Consider the following 23,393-nt stretch of genomic DNA (forward strand, 5'->3'; position numbering starts at 1 on the left):
TGACTAGATTGTTTTGCACTTAGATAAAAATAGAAGTAATCTAGAAATTAGAAATATACCGTACCAAACTCGTTCATTAGCATTAAATAATTTCAATATCAACTTAATAAAACTAGTAGTTTGTCGACACCAATTGACCTATCTTTGCAATATATTTTCAAACAAAATTCCGATAAAACTAATTAATTCAAAATACTAAAGCACTTATCAAGAAAATAATGTATGGGTTGAGCAGAATATATATTTTACAATGCCTGAATGTTAATAAATCTATTCATGATTCTTTTGAGTTTTGAATGTCTTTCTATCTTTTGTATATTTATGAAAATTGATTAAGCACTGGGATGTGCTCACAACTGGGAATTTCACTTTTTATTGTATTCTTCTTCATTAGTTTGCATTTAGAAGATTTAAATGTAGGCTGTATGACTGTTTTTGGTTATCACCTGTATATTGGTTTTAACACGAAATCATTCAATTCTTATCATTGTATTATTTATAAGAAGCATCACTTTAATATTTATTATAAAGGTATATATTTTTTCCATTTTTCAGTATTGCTATACGCTACTTCGTACTGTCACAGTATACATACAGTATGGAAACTTGGCTATACCCTGACGCTAAAATCCGCAATCTTGTTAGGAAGCGCCGCATTGTAATAGTATTGATGGTACGTTCGGATCACTTTAATGATCCGGATCAATTGATCTCGTTCTTGCTACGAGCCAATCAGAAGACCAGGATTGGAACTTCCAAGGTCACGTGACGTGTTTAGTATTGGCGTCATGTAAAAAGCATTGGTTAGATAGGCGATTGATTACAAGTTTCCATTCTGTATATTCTGTGGTACTGTTTGCTTTATGAACTCACAGCTAACGCACAAGTTTAACTTTGATGGCTGTGCCAAATCATTTAGATCTATTATATTTACATTTTTATTATGCATTTTGTATGTATCATTCATGTTTTGTAACTATGTAATTTTGGCGAAAAAATGATTTTTCAGGTGCGAAGAGCCCTCCATAGACTGCAAGACATGTTGGGGGTTGTGGAGAAAAACATGTTGGCTCTACAAACTAACTGTTCCTCAGTCTCTGAGGAGGTGGACGAGATCTACAGACGCCTCACCAAGGCCCTCAAAGACCGAACTGAGTATTTGAGGGGTGAGGTGGATAGATACCTCTCAACTGAGGTGAGTTAAAATTGAAGTATGAATTATGAGTTGAATGAATTATGTGCTGGTTCCACAACAGCCAGTTGAATTTCAACCACGATTAATTCCATGAAAAACAATCAGAGAAGGGGTTTCTGAAGAGTCACCTCTGATTGGTTCTCGTGAAATTGATCACGGGTAAAATTTAACAAGCTGTTGTGCAACCGGGCCTGGGAGTTGGATAAGTTATAAGTTAAGTAGGTTGAATAAGTTATGAATTGAGTTATAGTGAGGTGCACCTTATAATGGCAGTGGAGAAAGATAGCAGAACGTTGTCGAACCTCTGTCTTGTCAATGCCTTCTATAGACGGTAGCTGATACAGGTTTATTGATGTAATATTAACTGTTCATTCTCGTTAAAAATAATCAATCATATTTCATTAAGCAAGATATTATATTTCTCAATTTTTTCATTATGAATTCTAATAATCAAGATGAAATATTTTGTTAATTGATTATCAATTCTACATTGTTGAAAGACGATTTGTCAACAGAGCAAAGCGATGAATAGATAGTGCTATCCCCTTTGTTGAATGATAGACAAGGATAGCAACACCATTGCTAATCAAACACTGCCATTATAACGTGGACCTCACTATAGAACAAGAACAACCACAACATGATACAGTATCAACAGAGTATGATACAGTATCATCTCAACTTGATACAGAACACTATGATTTGATACATTCGCTATCTGCTATGAGGAATGATAAACAAGGATAGCAACACCATTGCTAATCAAACACTGCCATTATAACGTGGATCTCACTATAGAACAAGAACAACCACAACATGATACAGTATCAACACAATATGATACAGTATCATCTCAACTTGATACAGAACAATATGGTTTGATACATTCGCTATCTGCTTTGTGGAATGATAGACAAGGATAGCAATACCATTGCTAATCAAACACTGCCATTATAACGTGGACCTCACTATAGAACAAGAACAACAACAAGATGATACAGTATCAACACAATATGATATAGTATCATCTCAGCTTGATACACAACACTATGATTCGATACATTCGCTATCTGCTTTGTGGAATGATAGACAAGTATAGCAACACCAATGCTAATCAAACACTGCCATTATAACGTGGACCTCACTATAGAACAAGAACAACAACAAGATGATACAGTATCAACACAATATGATATAGTATCATCTCAGCTTGATACACAACACTATGATTCGATACATTCGCTATCTGCTTTGTGGAATGATAGACAACGATAGCAATACCAATGTTAATGAAATACTGTCATTATAACGTGGACCTCACTATAGAACAAGAACAACCACAACATGATACAGTATCAACACAATATGATACAGTATCATCTCAGCTTGATACACAACACTATGATTCGATACATTCGCTATCTGCTTGTGGAATGATAGACAAGTATAGCAACACCATGTCATCAATACTGCCATTATAACGTGGACCTCACTATAGAACAAGAACACCACAACATGATACGTATCACACAATATGATACAGTATCATCTCAACTTGATACACTACGATTTGATACATTTGCTATCTGCTTTGTGGAATGATAGACAAGGATAGCAATACCAATGTTAATGAAATACTGTCATTATAACGTGGACCTCACTATAGAACAAGAACAACCACAACATGATACAGTATCAACACAATATGATATAGTATCATCTCAGCTTGATACACAACACTATGATTCGATACATTCGCTATCTGCTTTGTGGAATGATAGACAAGTATAGCAACACCAATGTCAATCAAATACTGCCATTATAACGTGGACCTCACTATAGAACAAGAACAACCACAACATGATACAGTAACAACACAATATGATACAGTATCATCTCAACTTGATACACTACGATTTGATACATTTGCTATCTGCTTTGTGGAATGATAGACAAGGATAGCAATACCAATGTTAATGAAATACTGTCATTATAACGTGGACCTCACTATAGAACAAGAACAACCACAACATGATACGTATCACACAATATGATATAGTATCATCTCAGCTTGATACACAACACTATGATTCGATACATTCGCTATCTGCTTTGTGAATGATAGACAGTATAGCACACCAATGTCAATCAAATACTGCCATTATAACGTGGACCTCACTATAGAATGATAAATTAATTACTAGGTCCAATGGACATTCGTAATACTATACTACTCTGGATGAAGCATAATCGGAAGTGAATATTCTAGAACACTCCATGCGTGAATATCATGAATGAATGGATGATGTGAATGAATTAATAAATGAAGTATAAGTATTACAGTCAGCAGAAAGAGTATACTCAACTAAACTAGGAAAGCTTTCAAAATGAATTAATTATTTACAAGGATTGCACTGATGACTTGATTCATCATTGCACTCAATGGATTATAGTGCGTAATTGATCTGTGATTAACTACTGCTAATTGAATATATTGTTCTTGTCATAGAGTGAGGTCCACGTTATAATGGCAGTATTTCATCAACATCAGTGTTGCTATCATTGTCTACCATTTGACAAAGCAGATAGCAGATGTATCAAATAGTAGTGTATCAAGTTGAGATGATACTGTATCATATTGTGATGATACTGTATCATGTTTTGGTTGTTCTTGTTCTATAGTGAGGTCCACGTTATAATGGCAGTATTTGATTAACATTGGTGTTGCTATCCTTGTCTATCATTCCACAAAGCAGATAGTGAATGTATGAAATCAGTGTTGTGTATCAAGTTGAGATGATACTGTATCATATTTTGTTGGAACTGTATCATGATTTGGTTGTTCTTGTTCTATAGTGAGGTCCACGTTATAATGGCAATATTTCATCAACATCAGTGTTGCTATCATTGTCTACCATTCCACAAAGCAGATAGCGAATGTATCAAATCGTAGTGTTGTGTATCAAGTTGAGATGATACTGTATCATATTGTGTTGATACTGTATCATGATTTGGTTGTTCTTGTTCTATAGTGAGGTCCACGTTATAATGGCAGTATTTGATTGACATTGGTGTTGCTATCCTTGTCTATCATTCCACAAAGCAGATAGCGAATATATCAAATCGTAGTGTATCAAGTTGAGATGATACTGTATCATATTGTGTTGATACCGTATCATGTTTTGGTTGTTCTTGTTCTATAGTGAGGTCCACGTTATAATGGCAGTATTTGATTAACATCGGTGTTGCTATCATTGTCTACCATTCCAAAAAGCAGATAGCGAATGTATCAAATTGCAGTGCATCAAGTTGAGATGATACTGTATCATGTTTCGGTTGTTCTTGTTCTATAGTGAGGTCCACGTTATGAAGTCAGCACCTGATTAACATTGGTTTTGCTATCCTTGTCTATCATTCCACAAAGCAGATAGCGCTATCCTCTACCACCTCCGCACTGTTCCCACATTGATTTTTTACAATAAAGAGATATGATCAATACACAAAATATTTGATCTCAATCATGAAAATCATTATTCAAAAATTGATAACTATAATTTCTTGCTTAATAGAATATGATTGATTTTTTAAAAGAAGAATGAACAGTTGATATTACATCAATAACCCTGTATCAGCTACCGTCTATAGAAGGCATTGACAAGACAGAGGTTCGACAACGTTCTGCTATCTTTCTCCACTGCCATTATAACGTGGACTCCACTATAACTCAATTCATCACTTATTCAACCTTATTCAAGCCCGGTTGCACAAGAACTTGTTAAATTTTAACCGTGATTTATTTCAAGAGAACCAATGTCTACAATCATAGGTTCGACAACGTTATAATAATAATAGTATCAAGTGACCTGGCTGGCTCAGGTCTGGTGTCAGAGTTTTCAGGTCGCAACTGATCAATCTCAGGGCCTCTGACATGGCCTAACGACTGCTTTTTAGGCAGCCGGGACCGACAAATTAACGTGTCCATCTGAAACACGGGAGTGGCCCGAGATAAATATCTTGGCTGGGCCGGGATTTGAACCCGGGCCTCTGAATCATGAAGCCAGCATCTGATCCACTCGACTACGGCCACTCCTTCGACAACATTGTTCTGCTATCTTTCTCCACTGCCATTATAATGTGAACCTTGGATGTGATATCTTTATATTGTTATAGCCTATATATGCTTTTATGATGATTAAACTATACAGGTTTATAGGGGGGTAGTTTAAACTGAACCAATGTATTCAAGTATATATTTATTTATGGATGTATTTATGTATGATGTAATCATATATTCATGAATAGATATTACATATTCTGAGCTATATGTGGCCATATAATATGTTATTCACAATGAGGGCTTTCATAGGCTTATCTCACCTGGCTAGAATTCAATTAATCATCAGAGGTCTGCATTCATTCAAATGCTCCAATTGACCCGAGAGCTTATCGGGTGTGTTTCAATGTTACCTAGTACTTCTCCTCCTCCTCTACCTCCTTCTCCTCCTACTTCTCCTCCTCATCCTCCTTGTCTAATGATGAAGAAGGATAGCAACACCAATGTCATCAAATACTGCCATTATAACTTGGACCTCACTATAGAACAAGAACAACCACAACATGATACAGTATCATCCTCACTTGATACCAACCTATGATTTGATACATCCGCTATCTGCTTTGTGGAATGATAGACAAGGATGCAACACCAATGTTAATCAAATACTGCCATTATAATGTGGACCTCACTATAGAACAAGAACAACCACAACATGATACAGTATCATCTCAACTTGATACACAACACTATGATTTGATACATTCGCTATCTGCTTTGTCGAATGATACAAGGATAGCACACCAATGTCATCAAATACTGCCATTATAATGTGGACCTCACTATAGAACAAGAACAACCACAACATGATACAGTATCATCTCAACTTGATACACAACACTATGATTTGATACATTCGCTATCTGCTTTGTGGAATGATAGACAAGGATAGTAACACCAATGTTAATCAAACACAGCCATTATAACGTGGACCTCACTATAGAACAAGAACAACCACAACATGATACAGTATCAACACAATATGATACAGTATCATCTCAACTTGATGCACAATACTATGATTTGATACATTCGCTATCTGCTTTGTCAAATGATAGACAATGATAGCAACACCAATGTTAATCAAATACTGCCATTATAATGTGGACCTCACTAAAGAACAAGAACAAACACAATATGATACAGTATCATCTCAACTTGATACACAACACTATGATTTGATACATCCGCTATCTGCTTTGTGGAATGATAGACAAGGATAGCAACACCAATGTCATCAAATACTGCCATTATAACGTGGACCTCACTTTAGAACAAGAGCAACCACAACATGATACAGTATCATCTCAACTTGATACACAACACTATGATTTGATACATTCGCTATCTGCTTTGTCGAATGATAGACAAGGATAGCAACACCAATGTCATCAAATACTGCCATTATAACGTGGACCTCACTATAGAACAAGAACAACCACAACATGATACAGTATCATCTCAACTTGATACACAACACTATGATTTGATACATTCGCTATCTGCTTTGTGGAATGATAGACAAGGATAGCAACACCAATGTTAATCAAATACTGCCATTATAACGTGGACCTCACTATAGAACAAGAACAACCAAATCATGATACAGTTCCAACACAATATGATACAGTATCATCTCAACTTGATACACAACACTATGATTGGATACATTGGCTATCTGCTTTGTGGAATGATAGCAACACCAATGTTAATCAAACACTGCCATTATAACGAGGACCTCACTATAGAACAAGAACAACCAAATCATGATACAGTTCCAACACAATATGATACATTATCATCTCAACTTGATACACAACACTATGATTTGATACATTCGCTATCTGCTTTGTCGAATGATAGACAAGGATAGCAACACCAATGTCATCAAATACTGCCATTATAACGAGGACCTCACTATAGAACAAGAACAACCACAACATGATACAGTATCATCTCAACTTGATACACACACTATGATTGATACATTCGCTATCTGCTTTGTGGAATGATAGACAAGGATAGCAACACCAATGTTAATCAAATACTGCCATTATAACGTGGACCTCACTATAGAACAAGAACAACCAAATCATGATACAGTTCCAACACAATATGATACAGTATCATCTCAACTTGATACACAACACTATGATTGGATACATTGGCTATCTGCTTTGTGGAATGATAGCAACACCAATGTTAATCAAACACTGCCATTATAACGAGGACCTCACTATAGAACAAGAACAACCACAACATGATACAGTTCCAACACAATATGATACAGTATCATCTCAACTTGATACACAACACTATGATTTGATACATTCGCTATCTGCTTTGTCGAATGATAGACAAGGATAGCAACACCAATGTCATCAAATACTGCCATTATAACGAGGACCTCACTATAGAACAAGAACAACACAACATGATACAGTTCAACACAATATGATACAGTATCATCTCAACTTGATACACAACACTATGATTTGATACATTCGCTATCTGCTTTGTGGAATGATAGACAAGGATAGCAACACCAATGTCATTAAATACTGCCATTATAACGTGGTCCTCACTATAGAACAAGAACAAGCATAACATGATACAGTATCATCTCAATTTGATACACAACACTATGATTTGATACATTCGCTATCTGCTTTGTGGAATGATAGACAAGGATAGCAACACCAATGTTAATCAAATACTGCCATTATAACGTGGACCTCACTATAGAACAAGAACAACCACAACATGATACAGTTCAACACAATATGATACAGTATCATCTCAACTTGATACACAACACTATGATTTGATACATTCGCTATCTGCTTTGTCGAATGATAGACAAGGATAGCAACACCAATGTCATCAAATACTGCCATTATAACGAGGACCTCACTATAGAACAAGAACAACCACAACATGATACAGTTCCAACACAATATGATACAGTATCATCTCAACTTGATACACAACACTATGATTTGATACATTCGCTATCTGCTTTGTGGAATGATAGACAAGGATAGCAACACCAATGTCATTAAATACTGCCATTATAACGTGGTCCTCACTATAGAACAAGAACAAGCACAACATGATACAGTATCATCTCAATTTGATACACAACACTATGATTTGATACATCCGCTATCTGCTTTGTGGAATGATAGACAAGGATAGCAACACCAATGTCATCAAATACTGCCATTATAACGTGGACCTCACTATAGAACAAGAACAACCACAACATGATACAGTTCCAACACAATATGATACAGTATCATCTCAACTTGATACACAACACTATGATTTGATACATTCGCTATCTGCTTTGTGGAATGATAGACAAGGATAGCAACACCAATGTCATTAAATACTGCCATTATAACGTGGTCCTCACTATAGAACAAGAACAACCACAACATGATACAGTTCCAACACAATATGATACAGTATCATCTCAACTTGATACACAACACTATGATTTGATACATTCGCTATCTGCTTTGTCGAATGATAGACAAGGATAGCAACACCAATGTTAATCAAATACCGCCATTATAACGTGGACCTCACTATAGAACAAGAACAACCACAACATGATACAGTATCAACACAATATGATACAGTTTCATCTGAACTTGATACACAACACTATGATTTGATACATCCGCTATCTGCTTTGTGGAATGATAGACAAGGATAGCAACACCAATGTCATCAAATACTGCCATTATAACGTGGACCTCACTATAGAACAAGAACAACCACAACATGATACAGTATCAACACAATATGATACAGTTTCATCTGAACTTGATACACAACACTATGATTTGATACATTCGCTATCTGCTTTGTGGAATGATAGACAAGTTTAGCAACACCAATGTTAATCAAATACTGCCATTATAACGTGGACCTCACTATAGAACAAGAACAACCACAACATCATACAGTATCAACACAATATGATACAGTTTCATCTGAACTTGATACACAACACTATGATTTGATACATCCGCTCTCTGCTTTGTGGAATGATAGACAAGGATAGCAACACCAATGTCATCAAATACTGCCATTATAACGTGGACCTCACTATAGAACAAGAACAACCACAACATGATACAGTATCAACACAATATGATACAGTTTCATCTGAACTTGATACACAACACTATGATTTGATACATTCGCTATCTGCTTTGTGGAATGATAGACAAGTTTAGGAACACCAATGTTAATCAAATACTGCCATTATAACGTGGACCTCACTATAGAACAAGAACAACCAAATCATGATACAGTTCCAACACAATATGATACAGTATCATCTCAACTTGATACACAACACTATGATTTGATACATTCGCTATCTGCTTTGTCAAATGATAGACAAGGATAGCAACACCAATGTTAATCAAATACTGCCATTATAACGTGGACCTCACAAAAGTGTTTTTTTGCTGTTGTTGAATAGTGTGTAGATATAGTGATCCTCCCACTGTGGGCGTGTCTTGTCTCGGCCAATGGCAGAGCTCAACCTTCAATGGTCAGTCAACTTCCTATCGTATGGCTCCTTCCCCACTGAATAATATCATAGAGAAACAATAGCAAAAGTAGATATCCCATGGTATAGGGCGTTCATGTCGCAACTTTTACTGTTATCCCAAGCCGATAGTCCACGTAGTTCTTTCCCGTGAAGCTTTATGACGCTTGTAGTATCTCATATTTGGTAGAGAGTTAGTGGGGAGGATATTTTTAATATTCTTCCCAAAGAATGGACATTGATATGTCCAAAGCTCCGCCAATTTATGTACATGCATAACAATATATTATTATCTATAGTTATTATATTAGAAATTGCTTTTTCATATCATATACAGTTCAATAGTTATTTTCTTAGTCTATATTATGTAAATTCATCTATAACTTTGCTGTATTGTAAGCTATTGTATATAAGTGTATAAGCCAGTATATATTGTAATCTACATAAATAAAGTACTCAATCAATATTGTGCCGTTCATACACTCTTACACGATCCAAACAGTAAAATCTACAGTAATCGGCTTGAGATAACAGTAAAAGTTGCGACATAAACGCCCTATACCATGGGATATCTACTTATGCTATTGTTTCTCTATGATAATATATCCTGATTCTCGATGATCGAATTCTCAGCTGGTTAAATTTTAACCGTTATAAATTCCACGAGAACCAATCAGCAAAGCTGTCTCATCAGAAAACCCTTATCTGACTGGCTCTTGTAAAATTGATCACGGTTAAAACTTAACCGGCTTTTGTGCAGCCCGGCCTCAGTTTAGAAGGCCACAGTTGATAATGACAATTGAATTCAGCTGAATCAACCTTCTTCAAAGTAATGTTGTGAACAATCTCAATTCATTTATTTCATTGATACAGTGAGGTGCACGTTATAATGATAGTGGAGAAAGATAGGAGAACAACGTTGCCGAACCTCAATCTTTCCAATGCCTTCTATAGACGGTAGCTGATACAGTCGTCTTCTCTTTCGCCACTTCCTCCCCATTTCTCCACCTCCTTTTCCTTCTCCTCCTCATCCTCCTCCTCCCAAACACTAATCTTCCACCCAACAATAAATTAATTACTATATCCTGATTTATTACAATTAAATCCCCAACTGTGTCATATAACACAGATGATAATTAGCAACATATTATCTCTCTTTTTCATCCATTTTCTCTCTTCTCTACAATATGATCTCCCTTCTCCAATCTTTTCACCCCTATTCTACCCCCTTTCAGTCCCTCTTCGCTTGTTTAGTCCAGAAAAACATATCAAAATACACAACCTATATTATCTCTCTTTTTCACCTCATCTCTTTTTTCCCTCAATTTCATCCCTTCTCTACAATATAATCTTCATTTTCCACCCTTTCCCACCCCTTTCCTCCCTTTTTCTACCCCCTTTCAGCCTCTCTTCGCTCACTAATTCCAGAAAAACATATCAAAATACACACGCCACATTATCTCTCTTTTTCACCCCATCTCTTCCTTTTCCTCAATTTCCTCCCTCCTCTACGTTGTAATCTCCATTTTCAACCCTTTTTTACCCCTTTCCACCCTTTCTCTACCTCCTTCCAGCCCCTCTCCGCTCGCCAATTCCATAAAAACAGAGATCAAAATACACGCGCTCTGTTAATGAGCGAATTCGAATTAAATTTCAATTCATACATTAATCGTGCAATTTGTTATATCGGGCGATTCTCGGCTTTCCATGTGTCAGTATTCCTCATGTGATAACATCAAAACTACACATTCAATTAATTCTGACAAATTGAAGTGAAACGGCGCCCTGTCGCTTCAGTCCTAATGAGTTTTAAGCGACTGAATAATTTATCAACGCGCTAATGAATAAATTTGTTTCATGCCTGTCTGTATGCAAAATTATATCTATATTTATTTGAGTGTTGTTGGTTCTGTATCGATATATATCCCTGTTTTAGGTTATATGTATGTGTGTACATGTTATCCAAATCCGTATATGGGTTGGTGACAATTATGGAAATAGCTCAATATTTCTTTTACAAGGATAATTTGACAGCAGATTTCATTGGGGATCATATTCGAATTAGAAAAACTACTTCTCTATCGCTTCAAAATGTTTGTCTATGTCTTTTATAGTTCTATGTGTAACCTTTCCCAAATTCGGGAGAGGAATAGCACAAGGTTACCTTTGATGTACTCTTATTGTATGGATCAATATTATTAAGAATAAAGAATAAATAAAAATGGAATTAGGATCCCCAATGGAATTCATTGTTGAATTTTATCATTATCAAAAAAATACGAAGCTGTTTTTATAACTATCATTTTTATAAACTTTTTTATTCTAATCTATATTCAACCTTCAATGGATATCAATCTCTCTTCATATGACTCTCATCTCTATCACTTTCTCTCTCGCCCCCCACCACATCGTTAACTCCTCTATCTGACTCTCTCTTTCCCCGGCGTTATTTATTTATTTATTTATACATTAATAGATACAATCATTCTCAACTATGAATGATTGGGAGAGGAACAACAGGCTTAAAGCCCAAAACTGTTCCTTTCCCAAATTTAGATAGAAATTGTCCAAAAATAGGTTATGTTTACACTACACGTTTTTTGTCCAATTTTGAGTCCAAAATATTTATAAACTAGAATTTAGAATTTAGGAAAGTTGAAAACCAAATTAAATAATAATACTTCACTAAATCATCACTAATAACTGAAAATACTTATTAATAATTGAAAATTTTAAAACGCGAAAAGAAACTCAAACGTACTCCTAAAACAACAGCTGCCATTTTTAATGACATCATTTATATCATATCATTCTATATTCTTTCCGAAATCAAAAAATTCTTTGTTGCAAAATCCCCAATTTATGTAGATCAATACAATAATTAACTAGTAGTTCTGTGAACAGTAGACCTCGCGCAGTTATAACGACGTCCCAAACCATAAGCACATCCACACTGATATACCAACTATTTATTTGATCAGATCATGCTTACAAAAGATTTTAATTATCATAATTATAACGCTTTCCCGGAATTTAGCGCGAGAGAACCAGAAGACATCTAGGCGCCCAGACGAGCTGTTATAAGTTCTTTGCATCCTATTTTAATAGTGCATAAAAATTGCATTCAATGAGGCATGCAATGAGGCATGCAATTTATAGTCTATACAGATGCTAATTTTTTACCAAGTTACATTGAGATATTGAATCGCATGCGTCATAGCATGCGATTATAGTCAACTCGCCAGCTGATTTATGATGAATAATATTCTATAGTCTGATTTTTCACTCTAATATTGACGTATGAAGGAGGTTCCTTTTTCCTTTTATATAATCCTTGAAATGCAAAATTTCCAAAAACCTTGTATATACGTCGACGCGCAATTTAAAAAGGAACATACCTGTCAAATTTTATGAAAATCTATTACCGCGTTTCGCCGTAAATGCGCAACATATAAACATTCAAACATTTAAACATTAAGATAAATGCCAAACCGTCGACTTGAATCTTAGACCTCACTTTGCTCGGTCAATTATTCCAATTCAAATTGCATTCAAACTCAATTCTGATTGATAATTTCTCATACTTTGTGTAATTCATTGGATAGATCAGCTTCTTCATCTTCTCCTTCTTCTTCTTCTTCTTCTTCTTCTTCTTCTTTTTCTCCTTCTTCTCCTCCTCCTTCTTCTTCTTCTCCTCCTCCTCCTTTTTCTTCTTCTTCTTCTTCCTCATCCTCCTTCTTTCTCACCACTTCTCTCAACTCTTCTCTCAAGAAATTGCAAACAATCTTCTCTATTCCATTCCACTATCTAACACAGTTTTTTATTTAAAAAAAAAACAATTCACACCGCTTCCTCTGACTTGCAGCTGCGCAACCTGGACACACTAAAACAGAACCTGGAGCAGGAGATCTCCAACATCGGGGCCAACTGTGACCTGGCCGACAAGCACATGCAGAGCGACGGCGTCCTCGTCGAGTGGGACGACCAGGAGCTCATGGACGCCAAGGAGATTTTCCTCAAGACGGTCGACTTCATCCGAAACTTTGAGTGCGATACTACTACTGACTACAACCGGAGGGTAATTATACTAGTACACTACATTATTAGTATAAATAGTATTATAGTATAGTAGAAAATCATCTATATTCCAAGCAGCTATGCAAAGGCTCGCTCCGCTCGCCTTTGCAGGACTCCGCCCGATTGTGTATTTTGATTACTACCTACAATTTACTAGTTGAACGATCTATACATTTGATTTAATTGAAGACTATGGGCCGGTTGCCGAGCTCGGGATTTCGCCAAGTCCTAGACTTTAAACAGCTGGAGTCAGAAAATTGGCTTTCCAAAACGGGGCCTAGTCGCAGTCATTGTCATAGTCACGTTTGAATTAAATTTCGAAAAACTAGAAAATTCAACACAAAATAAAATAAAGAGAAAATAGTGTGAAGTTTCAGCTATTTTTAATTATTTAGGAATGTCTAATTTCGTCAAGGGAAAACGTTTCCAATTAAAGAAATTATTAGAAAATAAAAAACTACAACTACTGTCATAAAAGCTGCCGTTTTGGAAAACAAATTTTCTGACTCCAGCTGTTTAGAGTCTAGGACTTAGCTGAATCCCGAGCTCGGAAACCAAGGTCTATAAAATTGCATGGTAGCCCATCTTATTTATAGTGGTATTGTTATTTACAGTACCTGTTTCCAGGTGCGTTTTGTAATGGCTCATGATCCAAACCAACTAGTGAAGCACGTGGCAGGATATCTGAGAACTTGACAAACCGAGATATTATAATGAACTGAGATATTTCTTCTTTTTCTTACAATCAAGGATTAGGCTGTAGCCTGTTCCGACTCACATTCAGCTGCTATTTACGATTTTTTATGTTCGATTATATTACATTTGAATATCCTATTCTATGGTCAATATGAAATTAATATTATTGCAATCTTCTGCGTGGTCTGCCAATATCTCTCTTGCCTACGGGCTGATAATTGAATATTTTTATAAGGAAACCTCTCAGCAGGCATTCTTTTGACATGCTACTCCCATTTATGCCGATACTACGCCACTCTCTCATTCAGACTGAAGATAATTAACCCTCCGGTAGTCGCGCCCTACTCAATCACATGAGCAGTCGCGTGTTGTACTTTTTACAACATCCAATTTTCCAAGTGTTATGTACTCTGTTTACTGTCAAAACATTTCAATTAATTCTATAATAACTTTTTCCTACAGTTACCTTGAAAAGTGACGATTCCTGCACTGATTACAGAACGCAAAGATTCACTTTTCCGCTCTAGTGCGGGAAAAATCTTTTCTGCACTCCAGATTTGCAACATGGCAACACAAAACAGTTGGTGGGTTAAATGGAGAATTAGTGCACGAAAACAAAAATTGAGTTGGTAACAATGACTGTGGTTAGATTTAGATGAGAATCATTTCAATGGCTACCCTACATTTATGATAAAATCCCAATCTAGAAATCCAAAACAAGAATAATGTTCATCTAAATCATAATTAAATAATCATCATTTACGAATTCTCATCATTTAATAATAAATAATAGTTCTTTCTATTGATAATAATTATCATAATAATATTATTATTTCAACTGCAAGAAATGAGAAAAGTAGCAGATATACATTATAAAATTCGAATTTTGAGGTTGAATGATTACCGTTCGATATTCATATAAATAGAAATAATAAAAAAACATAACAATACTACAATAAATATTCTCTGTTGTCTATGTTATTTTTATAAATATTTCTCAGTTTACATTGAGCATTTTTCTCAGTAATTTGAGCAAAAGTCTAAATTTCTGAATCGTGTTTCAGTAATATTTTTAGCTGGATGAAACAAACTTAGGTACGATTCTTCCCGCTAGGTCGCGCGCTTGTCGGTTCAGCCATCTTGTTGTGTTCAGCCATTTTGCAGCTCGGTTCAGCCAACAAGCTGCTGGTGTGTATGTTGAATGTGATTTTTTTGTTCTATCTGTATTTTTTCTGATTCTTGAATGAATAAAAATGAGAATTTTCAACTTCAATTGGATTATTAATTTTTAAATGAATTAAGGTTGTTATTAATAACAGCATCACACACACAAACATTTGATGGATTTCAGCCATCATTTTACCCATAATCATTTAATCAACCACTTCTCATATTCAGTGGTAACTGTAGGAAAAGTTTAATGTGAAATACGTGTACAAAGTTCGTCTGCTGCACTCAAGAAGTCATTCCGCCCTCGCCTACGGCTCGGGCGTAAACGTTTCTTTCGGTGCAGCAAACTGTCACTTTGCGCACTAGTTGCACAAATAACTATTTCCATCTTCTTTGATTATTTTACGCCTATGAACATTTGGATGATTACCATTTCGTAGCCCAATAAGGTACACCAAGCAAAGCCATCAATTCTGTGTTGTTGGTTCGTTTACAGTCCCCGTATACAGTCATTCCCTATCTTATGCACAGTGCGACTAAATGGCACCTAAAGACTGAACCATTGCTCGGTTGATACTGCAACTCAGTGGAGTGATGGGGGAAAGTTTTGGAATGCATAGGTGACTCATTCACTGACATCACCCCATTCAATAGTTTTGTGCAACAAAAAACTGACACTGTTGTACTCTTTACAACAGCGTGACTGCCGGAAGGCTAACTCACTTCTAATATCCTCATTCCTGATATGTCTCTTCTATCACACCCCTTGGATCTGCGAGGAAATCTTAACTCGACTGTCTTCACTCTACTCTCAAGTGATTTTGTTGTCACCCACGATTCACTGCCGTAGAGAAGGATTGGAGCTGCTATTACTGTCTGGATAATGAGATAGATATGAACTAAAATCTTGACAAACTGACCACTTGATCAACAGAGACATAGACGAACTAAGACCTCCCTTTCTTTTTTCAAGTGCGTTTTGTGATGTGGCCCACGACCCAAACCAGAGAAAACTCCTTTAATTTTTATTTATTATTAACTCCTATTATTAATTCTGTGCCCAAACCAACTAGTGATGCACTTGGCAGGTTATCTGAGATCTTGACAAACTGAGATATTTATGAACTTATCCCTATATCCCTTTTTGTTTTTATATCTGTTTCGTGGCAGATCATTATCCATTCGCTTCAGTACATCAAGAAACGGCAAAATAGGTAATTGAAGAGCTGGTAACTTGACAAACTGAGATCTCGATGGACTGACCTCTTGTCCAACTGAGACTTGACAATCTGACACTCTCCCTTTCTGTTTTATGTGCGTTCTGTGATGGCACACGATCCAAACCAACTAGTGATGCACTTGGGTTATCTGAGATCAACTGAGAGCTTGACAAACTCAGATATTTATGAATTGAGATCTTGACAATCTGAGAAGGAGATTTATGTACTTGAATCTGACAAACTGAGACCTAGACAAACTGACACCCTTCTCTCTGATTTGCAGGTGCGTTTTGTGATGACCAACGACCCTAACCAACTAGTGATGCACTTTGCAGGTTATCTGAGATCAAATGATATCTTGACAAACTGATATAAATATGAACTGAAATCTTGACCAACTTATACCTTGACGATCTGATACCCTCCCTTTTCTGTTTTCATATCCATTTCGTGATGGATCGTTACCCATTTGTTTCAGTACATCAAGAAATGGTCAAAATAGGTGCCTGATGGACTGACAAATTGGTGAACTGAGAACATGACCAACTGATAACTTGACGAACTGAGACACTCCCTTTCTGTTTCGTGATGCATCATCACCCATTTTGTTTCAGTACCTCAAGAAATGGTGGAAATAAGTGACTCAAAGACTAACTACTTAACAAACTGATACCTAGACGATCTGACACCTTCCTTTCCTGTTTCAGGTACGTTTTGTGATGGCGCACGACCCAAACCAACTAGTGATGCACCTGGCGGGCTACGGGGAGCTGTCCATCAATATGCCTCATCAGCCATTTGTCAACATGGGTGGAACTACCAATCCCTCCAACAACATGCTACAACCACCTGGACCTGGGCTCATGCGGTCCAAGAGTGACCACAGGTAACTACTATCATAGAGAAACAATAGCATAAGTAGAAATCCCATAGTATAGGGTAATCCTATGGTAACTACTATCATAGAGAAACAATAGCATAAGTAGATTTCCCATGGTATGGGGCGTTTATGTCGCAACTTTTACTGTTATCTCGAGCCGATAGTACACGTAGTTCTTTCCCATAAAGCTGTGTGACGCTGGTAGTCTCTCATATTGTGCCATTCATACACTCTTACCCCAACAACACAGTAAAAATCGACAATAATCGGCTTGAGATAAAAGTAAAAGTTGCGACATAAACGCTCTATACCATGGGATATCTACTTACGCTATTGCTTCTCTATGCTATTATCTAGCAGAATACCGGGTGTTGCAAAAAGAATAACCCAATTTTAAACGGTTATATTTATTAAAAAAAATGGTGTACACAAACTAATTTTACATCATATCACTCACAGAAGTGATCTAAAGTCTATCAAGTTTATGATGATGTATTATAAAGCTACGTTTATACCAAAGTTATTAACAAAATATTAATAACTCAATCCTTATAGATTCTATTACATTGAACATAACTTATCATACACATGGTGAACATATGTTTTTGTCAAGTTCTGTTCAATCTAATAGAATCTATAAGGATTAAGTTATTAATGTTTTGTTAGTAACTTTGGTGTAAACCCAGCTTAAGTGATCTATGTTTTTGAACGGGTTATAGTCCACTAGACATCTGATTTATGATGAATAATTCAAAAGTCTGATTTTTACGGTAATGCTGGCGTTCAAAGGAGACTCCTTTTCCTTTTGTATTATACTTGAATAATGCAAAATTTAAAAAGCCGTTTGTAAAAGTCGATGCGAGATTCAAAAAGGAAGATACCTGTCAAATTTCATGAGAATCTATTGCTGATTTTCGCTGTAAATGCGAAACACAAATATAAACAAAAATGTAAACATATAAACATAAAGAGAAATGCAAAACCGTCGACTTGAATCTTAGACCTCACTACGCTCGGTCAATAATTTACATTAATTGTCTTATGTGTCTTGTATTTTGACGAAATAAATATTCTATTCTATTTATTTCTATAATGCTATTTTTACAGATAGAAATTTGTAGCCCTGATTACATACATTAAAAGAATATATCTCTTCTCTCCTACTTCTTCTTCTTCTTCTTCTTCTTCTTCTTCTTCTTCTTCTTCTTCTTCTTCTCCTCCTCCTCCCTCTTTTCCCTCTCCTTCTTCTTGTCCTACTCCTCCTCCTCCTCCTTCCCCTCCACCCCCTCCTCCTCCTACTCTGCTTCTCCATCACCTTCTTCTTCCACTTGTTGCAGACTAGCTCAGTATCATACAATACATTTTTTCTACAACTGCACGTAAAGAAAGAATTTACACACTCAATTCTCCTCGTAAAACAGCTCATTTCCGAGGAGAATCTACTTTTTCGCTCGCTAACCATCCGCGCATGCGCAGTAGATTTACTTTACGCTCCCAAATCATTCGCACATGCGCAGAAGAGTTTCTTTACACTTCCTAATCAGCTGATTGTAAGCAGCTCGCCAAAAAGTCAGATCTTAACCTAAAATGTCGGTAATTGTAACTCCGCCGATATAAGTAATATAACAGGATTGGGCAGTTGTAGAAAAAATGTTGTATTTAATTCGCGTTTAATGCTTCTTTATCGCTCTTGCAAAACTTTTTTGCACAAGCGATAAAGTCGTGCATTATGCTCTTAATACATAAATAGCTATTTTCTTTCTTTTCCTCCTACTCCTCTACATCCTTTCTCCATATCCTTCACCTTCTCCTTCTTCTTCTCCTACTCCTCCTCCTTTTCTATGTCTTAATTCTGTCGCCTTTTGTGCTGCAGATTAGCCCAATACCGTCAACAGGAGGAGAGAGGTTGTTACGAGGGGGTGGAACCCGGCACGGTGTCACCCCTGGGAGGCCGCAAGTTCGGTGAACGCTATGCTCAGAGAGGAGGGACCGGAGGAGGAGGAGGTGGTGGAGAGCGGTACGGAGAAGGAGGAGGAGGAAGATATGGCCGAGGTAGAATTGTGTGTTTCTGATATATTCTAAATTTATTATTATTAGATAGGGTAGTTGAGAAATTCTCAATATAATCGGAAAAACTCGATAATTTTTTCTCAATGGTGAGGGAGAAAGTAAGAGAGAGAAAATGTGTGTGTGAGAGATAGAGTGAGAGAGATGAGATAAGGGTGGAGGTTGAAGAGGAGGAAGAGGAAGATATGGCAGAGGTGAATTTGTGTTTCTAATTAGTTTTCGATAGCAAAATTACATAAATTATTAGATAGAGATATCATATGATTGGATAATTATTGAGGAGGTAGATAAGAGATATATTAGAGGAGGATGAGGAGGAGGAGAAGAAGAATGAATCGATTTATTCTTCAGATATGAGTAAAGTTGAAGATCTTTTTTCTCACTTATATCCCAGAACAAGATGTTATGAGAAAGAAGAGGAGGTAGATATTGATTGATTGAGTACTTTATTTATGTGGATTACAATATATACTGGCTTATACACTTATATACAATAGCTTACAATACAGCAACATTATAGATGAATTTACATAATATAGACTAAGAAAATAATTATTGAACTGTATATGATATGAAATAGTTATTTGTATATCTAGAGTGAAAAGTACGACTTTTTCTCCCTGAGGGAAAAAGTTTGAAGCCCGAGGCGAAGCCGAGGGCAACAATTTTCCTGAGGGAGAAAAAGTATTTTTCGCTCGTGATGTACACAACATTTTTTCCTCATCTACATTTTTTTATAGAAACTGCAAATTAAATCATTCTAATAACTTACGTATTGGTGACAATGTTTCCTGAAACATAACCTAAAATCTAAAACCTAAAAAACGGTCGTCTGATAGGCACTGCTGATTGCGCTATCTATCGGCCAAGTGTAACAATTATATCAGCTGGGCTACCAAAAATGGCTGACTCCAGATCACGCGGTTCAGATTTGAATTGCAGAATGCAGATCAAAAATATGTTTGGCTGGTATTTTGAATAGAATAAAATATTTAAAAATTGTATAAATTTATCGTCTACTAATATAAGAATATAATCATGCAAACAATATTTCATGAGTTGATCAAATTTCTGGTTGTGGTATTGAATTCAGTTGACTCAATGACAGACACCTCTATTACGCTTTCTCATCTGAGCTTAGACCTTCTAACCTATTACCATGTAAGTTTTTAAAATAGAGATGCTTCCCATGTTATTTAAATGGAGTCACTTTACTCCCTAGGGAGTTTTTCTGTTTTTTACTACCTAGAGCGAAAAAGTGACACTTTAGTATTATGTTTCAGGGAGTAAGTAAGTACTTTAGACAGTAGGTGGAGGAAAAAGCATTTGTAATAACTATAGATAATATGTAATGCATCTACATAAATTGGCGGAGCTTTGGACATATCATTGTCCATTCTTCAGAATGAATATTCAAAATATCCTCCCCACTAACTCTCTACAAAACCTTTACCAAGATATGGGAGAGTTAAAAAGAAAAACATGCTACTGTCTCACGAGAGATGTAACAGTCGAATACCATGGATTCTAAATGAAATTTGCAACTAAAAATGTTCTGTAAAACTTTGTTACATCGACCTCAGTTTTTGAGATAAATCGAATTTTCCAAATTTTTGGAAAATGTCAATAGCTAGAAAACTAGAGGCCTAAAATCTGATTCTGATAAGTTAAATAAAGTACATTGGTCGAGTTCAAAACCAGATTCAACAGTTTCAACGCTCATAGAAAGTTCAAAACGTTGAACAAAGGAATATAAATGAAACATATAAGAAACGTTTTTCTCTTTCCAACCATATCCTTGGAACTGGAGTTTACCTGATCTCTTTCTAATTATCAACGTTTTTTAAAAGATACTGATAAATCTATATATCTCGAAAACCAAGGTCGATATAAGAGAATTTACTGGACATTATTGTTGCAAATTCCTCTGTTACCTGAGGCTCAACTGACACTTAGGCGATTCAGGTGGAGAAGAGACTGGACTCTAGTGGAGAGCATGTGTTTTGGAATGGTGACGTCGCGGAGACTAGAATCGACTGGTCTGAGTGTCACCATTTGGAAACACATGCTCTCCACTAGAGTCCAGTCTCTTCTCCACCTGAGTCGCCTAAGTGTGAGTTCAGCATTAGTGTTACCAAGGACACTCTTTATATAGGTATCTGGGCATCATGGTTGATTGTAACCTTAAGTGGGAGCCTCATATAGAATATATTTGTAAACGCTTAAAATTTATTTCCTTTATCTTTTATAAAGTCCGTAAAATATTAGACATCAAATTACTTAGGGTCCTTTACTTTGCCTATGTTCAATCGGTGCTGCAATATGGGTTAGTGGTATGGGGAGGAGCGTATGATGTTTTCATGAATAAAATTTTTAAATTTCAAAATATGATAATAAAAGCAATTCTTAATAAGCCAAAGGTTTTCTAGTAGTGAAACATTTGCCGAATTTAAAGTGATGACAGTACGTCAAATTTATATAAAGAAACTTCTATATATGCATGGATGAGGAAGGATGAATTTACAGTGAATAATAACGTTTCTATGTATAACTGAGAGTTACATCTCATAACATTTATAATATTAAATATTCAGATTTGATAATAGTGCGAAGACAATTGGGGTATCTTAGTTCAAAAATAATAAATATCATGCCAAATGCATTGTCAGAATCTCTTTCTAATAGGGGTAGACAGAGGATGGAACAGATAAATAAGTGGGTGATACAAAAATTTTTCTTCGACATCAGTCAAATATTATAATTACTAGTAATTTATCGTTAACTTCGATTTTTTGTAGCTTTGATTATTAGTAAATAAATTTTTATATTGTCTAAACAGCTGATACTCTCACTCAGCGGTCAGGGTTTTGCCCTTGCTGGGTGGTGCCATGTAATTTTAATTTATTTGTAAAATAGCATAATATTATAATCTAGAATATTTCTTTTGTAAGTTTTTTTTTTATTTTGTATTTGTTTTTATGGGCAATAAAGATGTTAAAAAAAAGTGAATCCATTATATATCTGATTAGTGAATCACTAGTCAATTTGATCTTTATTTAAGAAGGGTTTTATTGATTTTTGCGATGTCTGATGCCAGGAGGCGATTATGGAGGGGATTATGGAGACACCGGATACGACGCGGACAGTTCACGGACGTCTGCACGGTCACGGCTGAGATCACGGTTCGGAAGACACGGAGGCACGGACCAGGATTCCGATAACGATACTACTACTACTAGTGGACGATCTGTCAGGTCAGTAGGCCTCCATATACTCCTCCTCCTCCTCCTCCTCCTCATCATCATCCAAAAAAATGTTCTTAAACAATAATAATAATAATAATAATAATATCGAGTGACCTGGCTGGCTCAGGTCTGGTGTCAGAATTTTCAGGTCGCAGCTGA

The 23,393-nt window shown here is 36.0% G+C and overlaps 1 protein-coding gene across 1 annotated transcript in view; it reads left to right on the forward strand.

The window, feature by feature from the left end:
* Nucleotides 1–1,011: 1,011 nt before the first annotated feature.
* Nucleotides 1,012–23,393, forward strand: part of LOC111045859 (serine-rich adhesin for platelets) — a gene marked incomplete in the record, with an annotated part of 174,238 nt that continues 151,856 nt past the window's right edge. Inside the window, 5 exon segments of the mRNA XM_039441103.1 lie at nucleotides 1,012–1,195; nucleotides 13,745–13,957; nucleotides 17,750–17,928; nucleotides 19,796–19,974; nucleotides 23,087–23,243. Of these exon segments, the coding sequence (XP_039297037.1) occupies nucleotides 1,040–1,195; nucleotides 13,745–13,957; nucleotides 17,750–17,928; nucleotides 19,796–19,974; nucleotides 23,087–23,243 (884 nt within the window).

Source organism: Nilaparvata lugens, chromosome 14 (genome assembly GCF_014356525.2).
Source record: "Nilaparvata lugens isolate BPH chromosome 14, ASM1435652v1, whole genome shotgun sequence".
NCBI classification, from domain to species: Eukaryota; Metazoa; Arthropoda; class Insecta; order Hemiptera; family Delphacidae; genus Nilaparvata; species Nilaparvata lugens.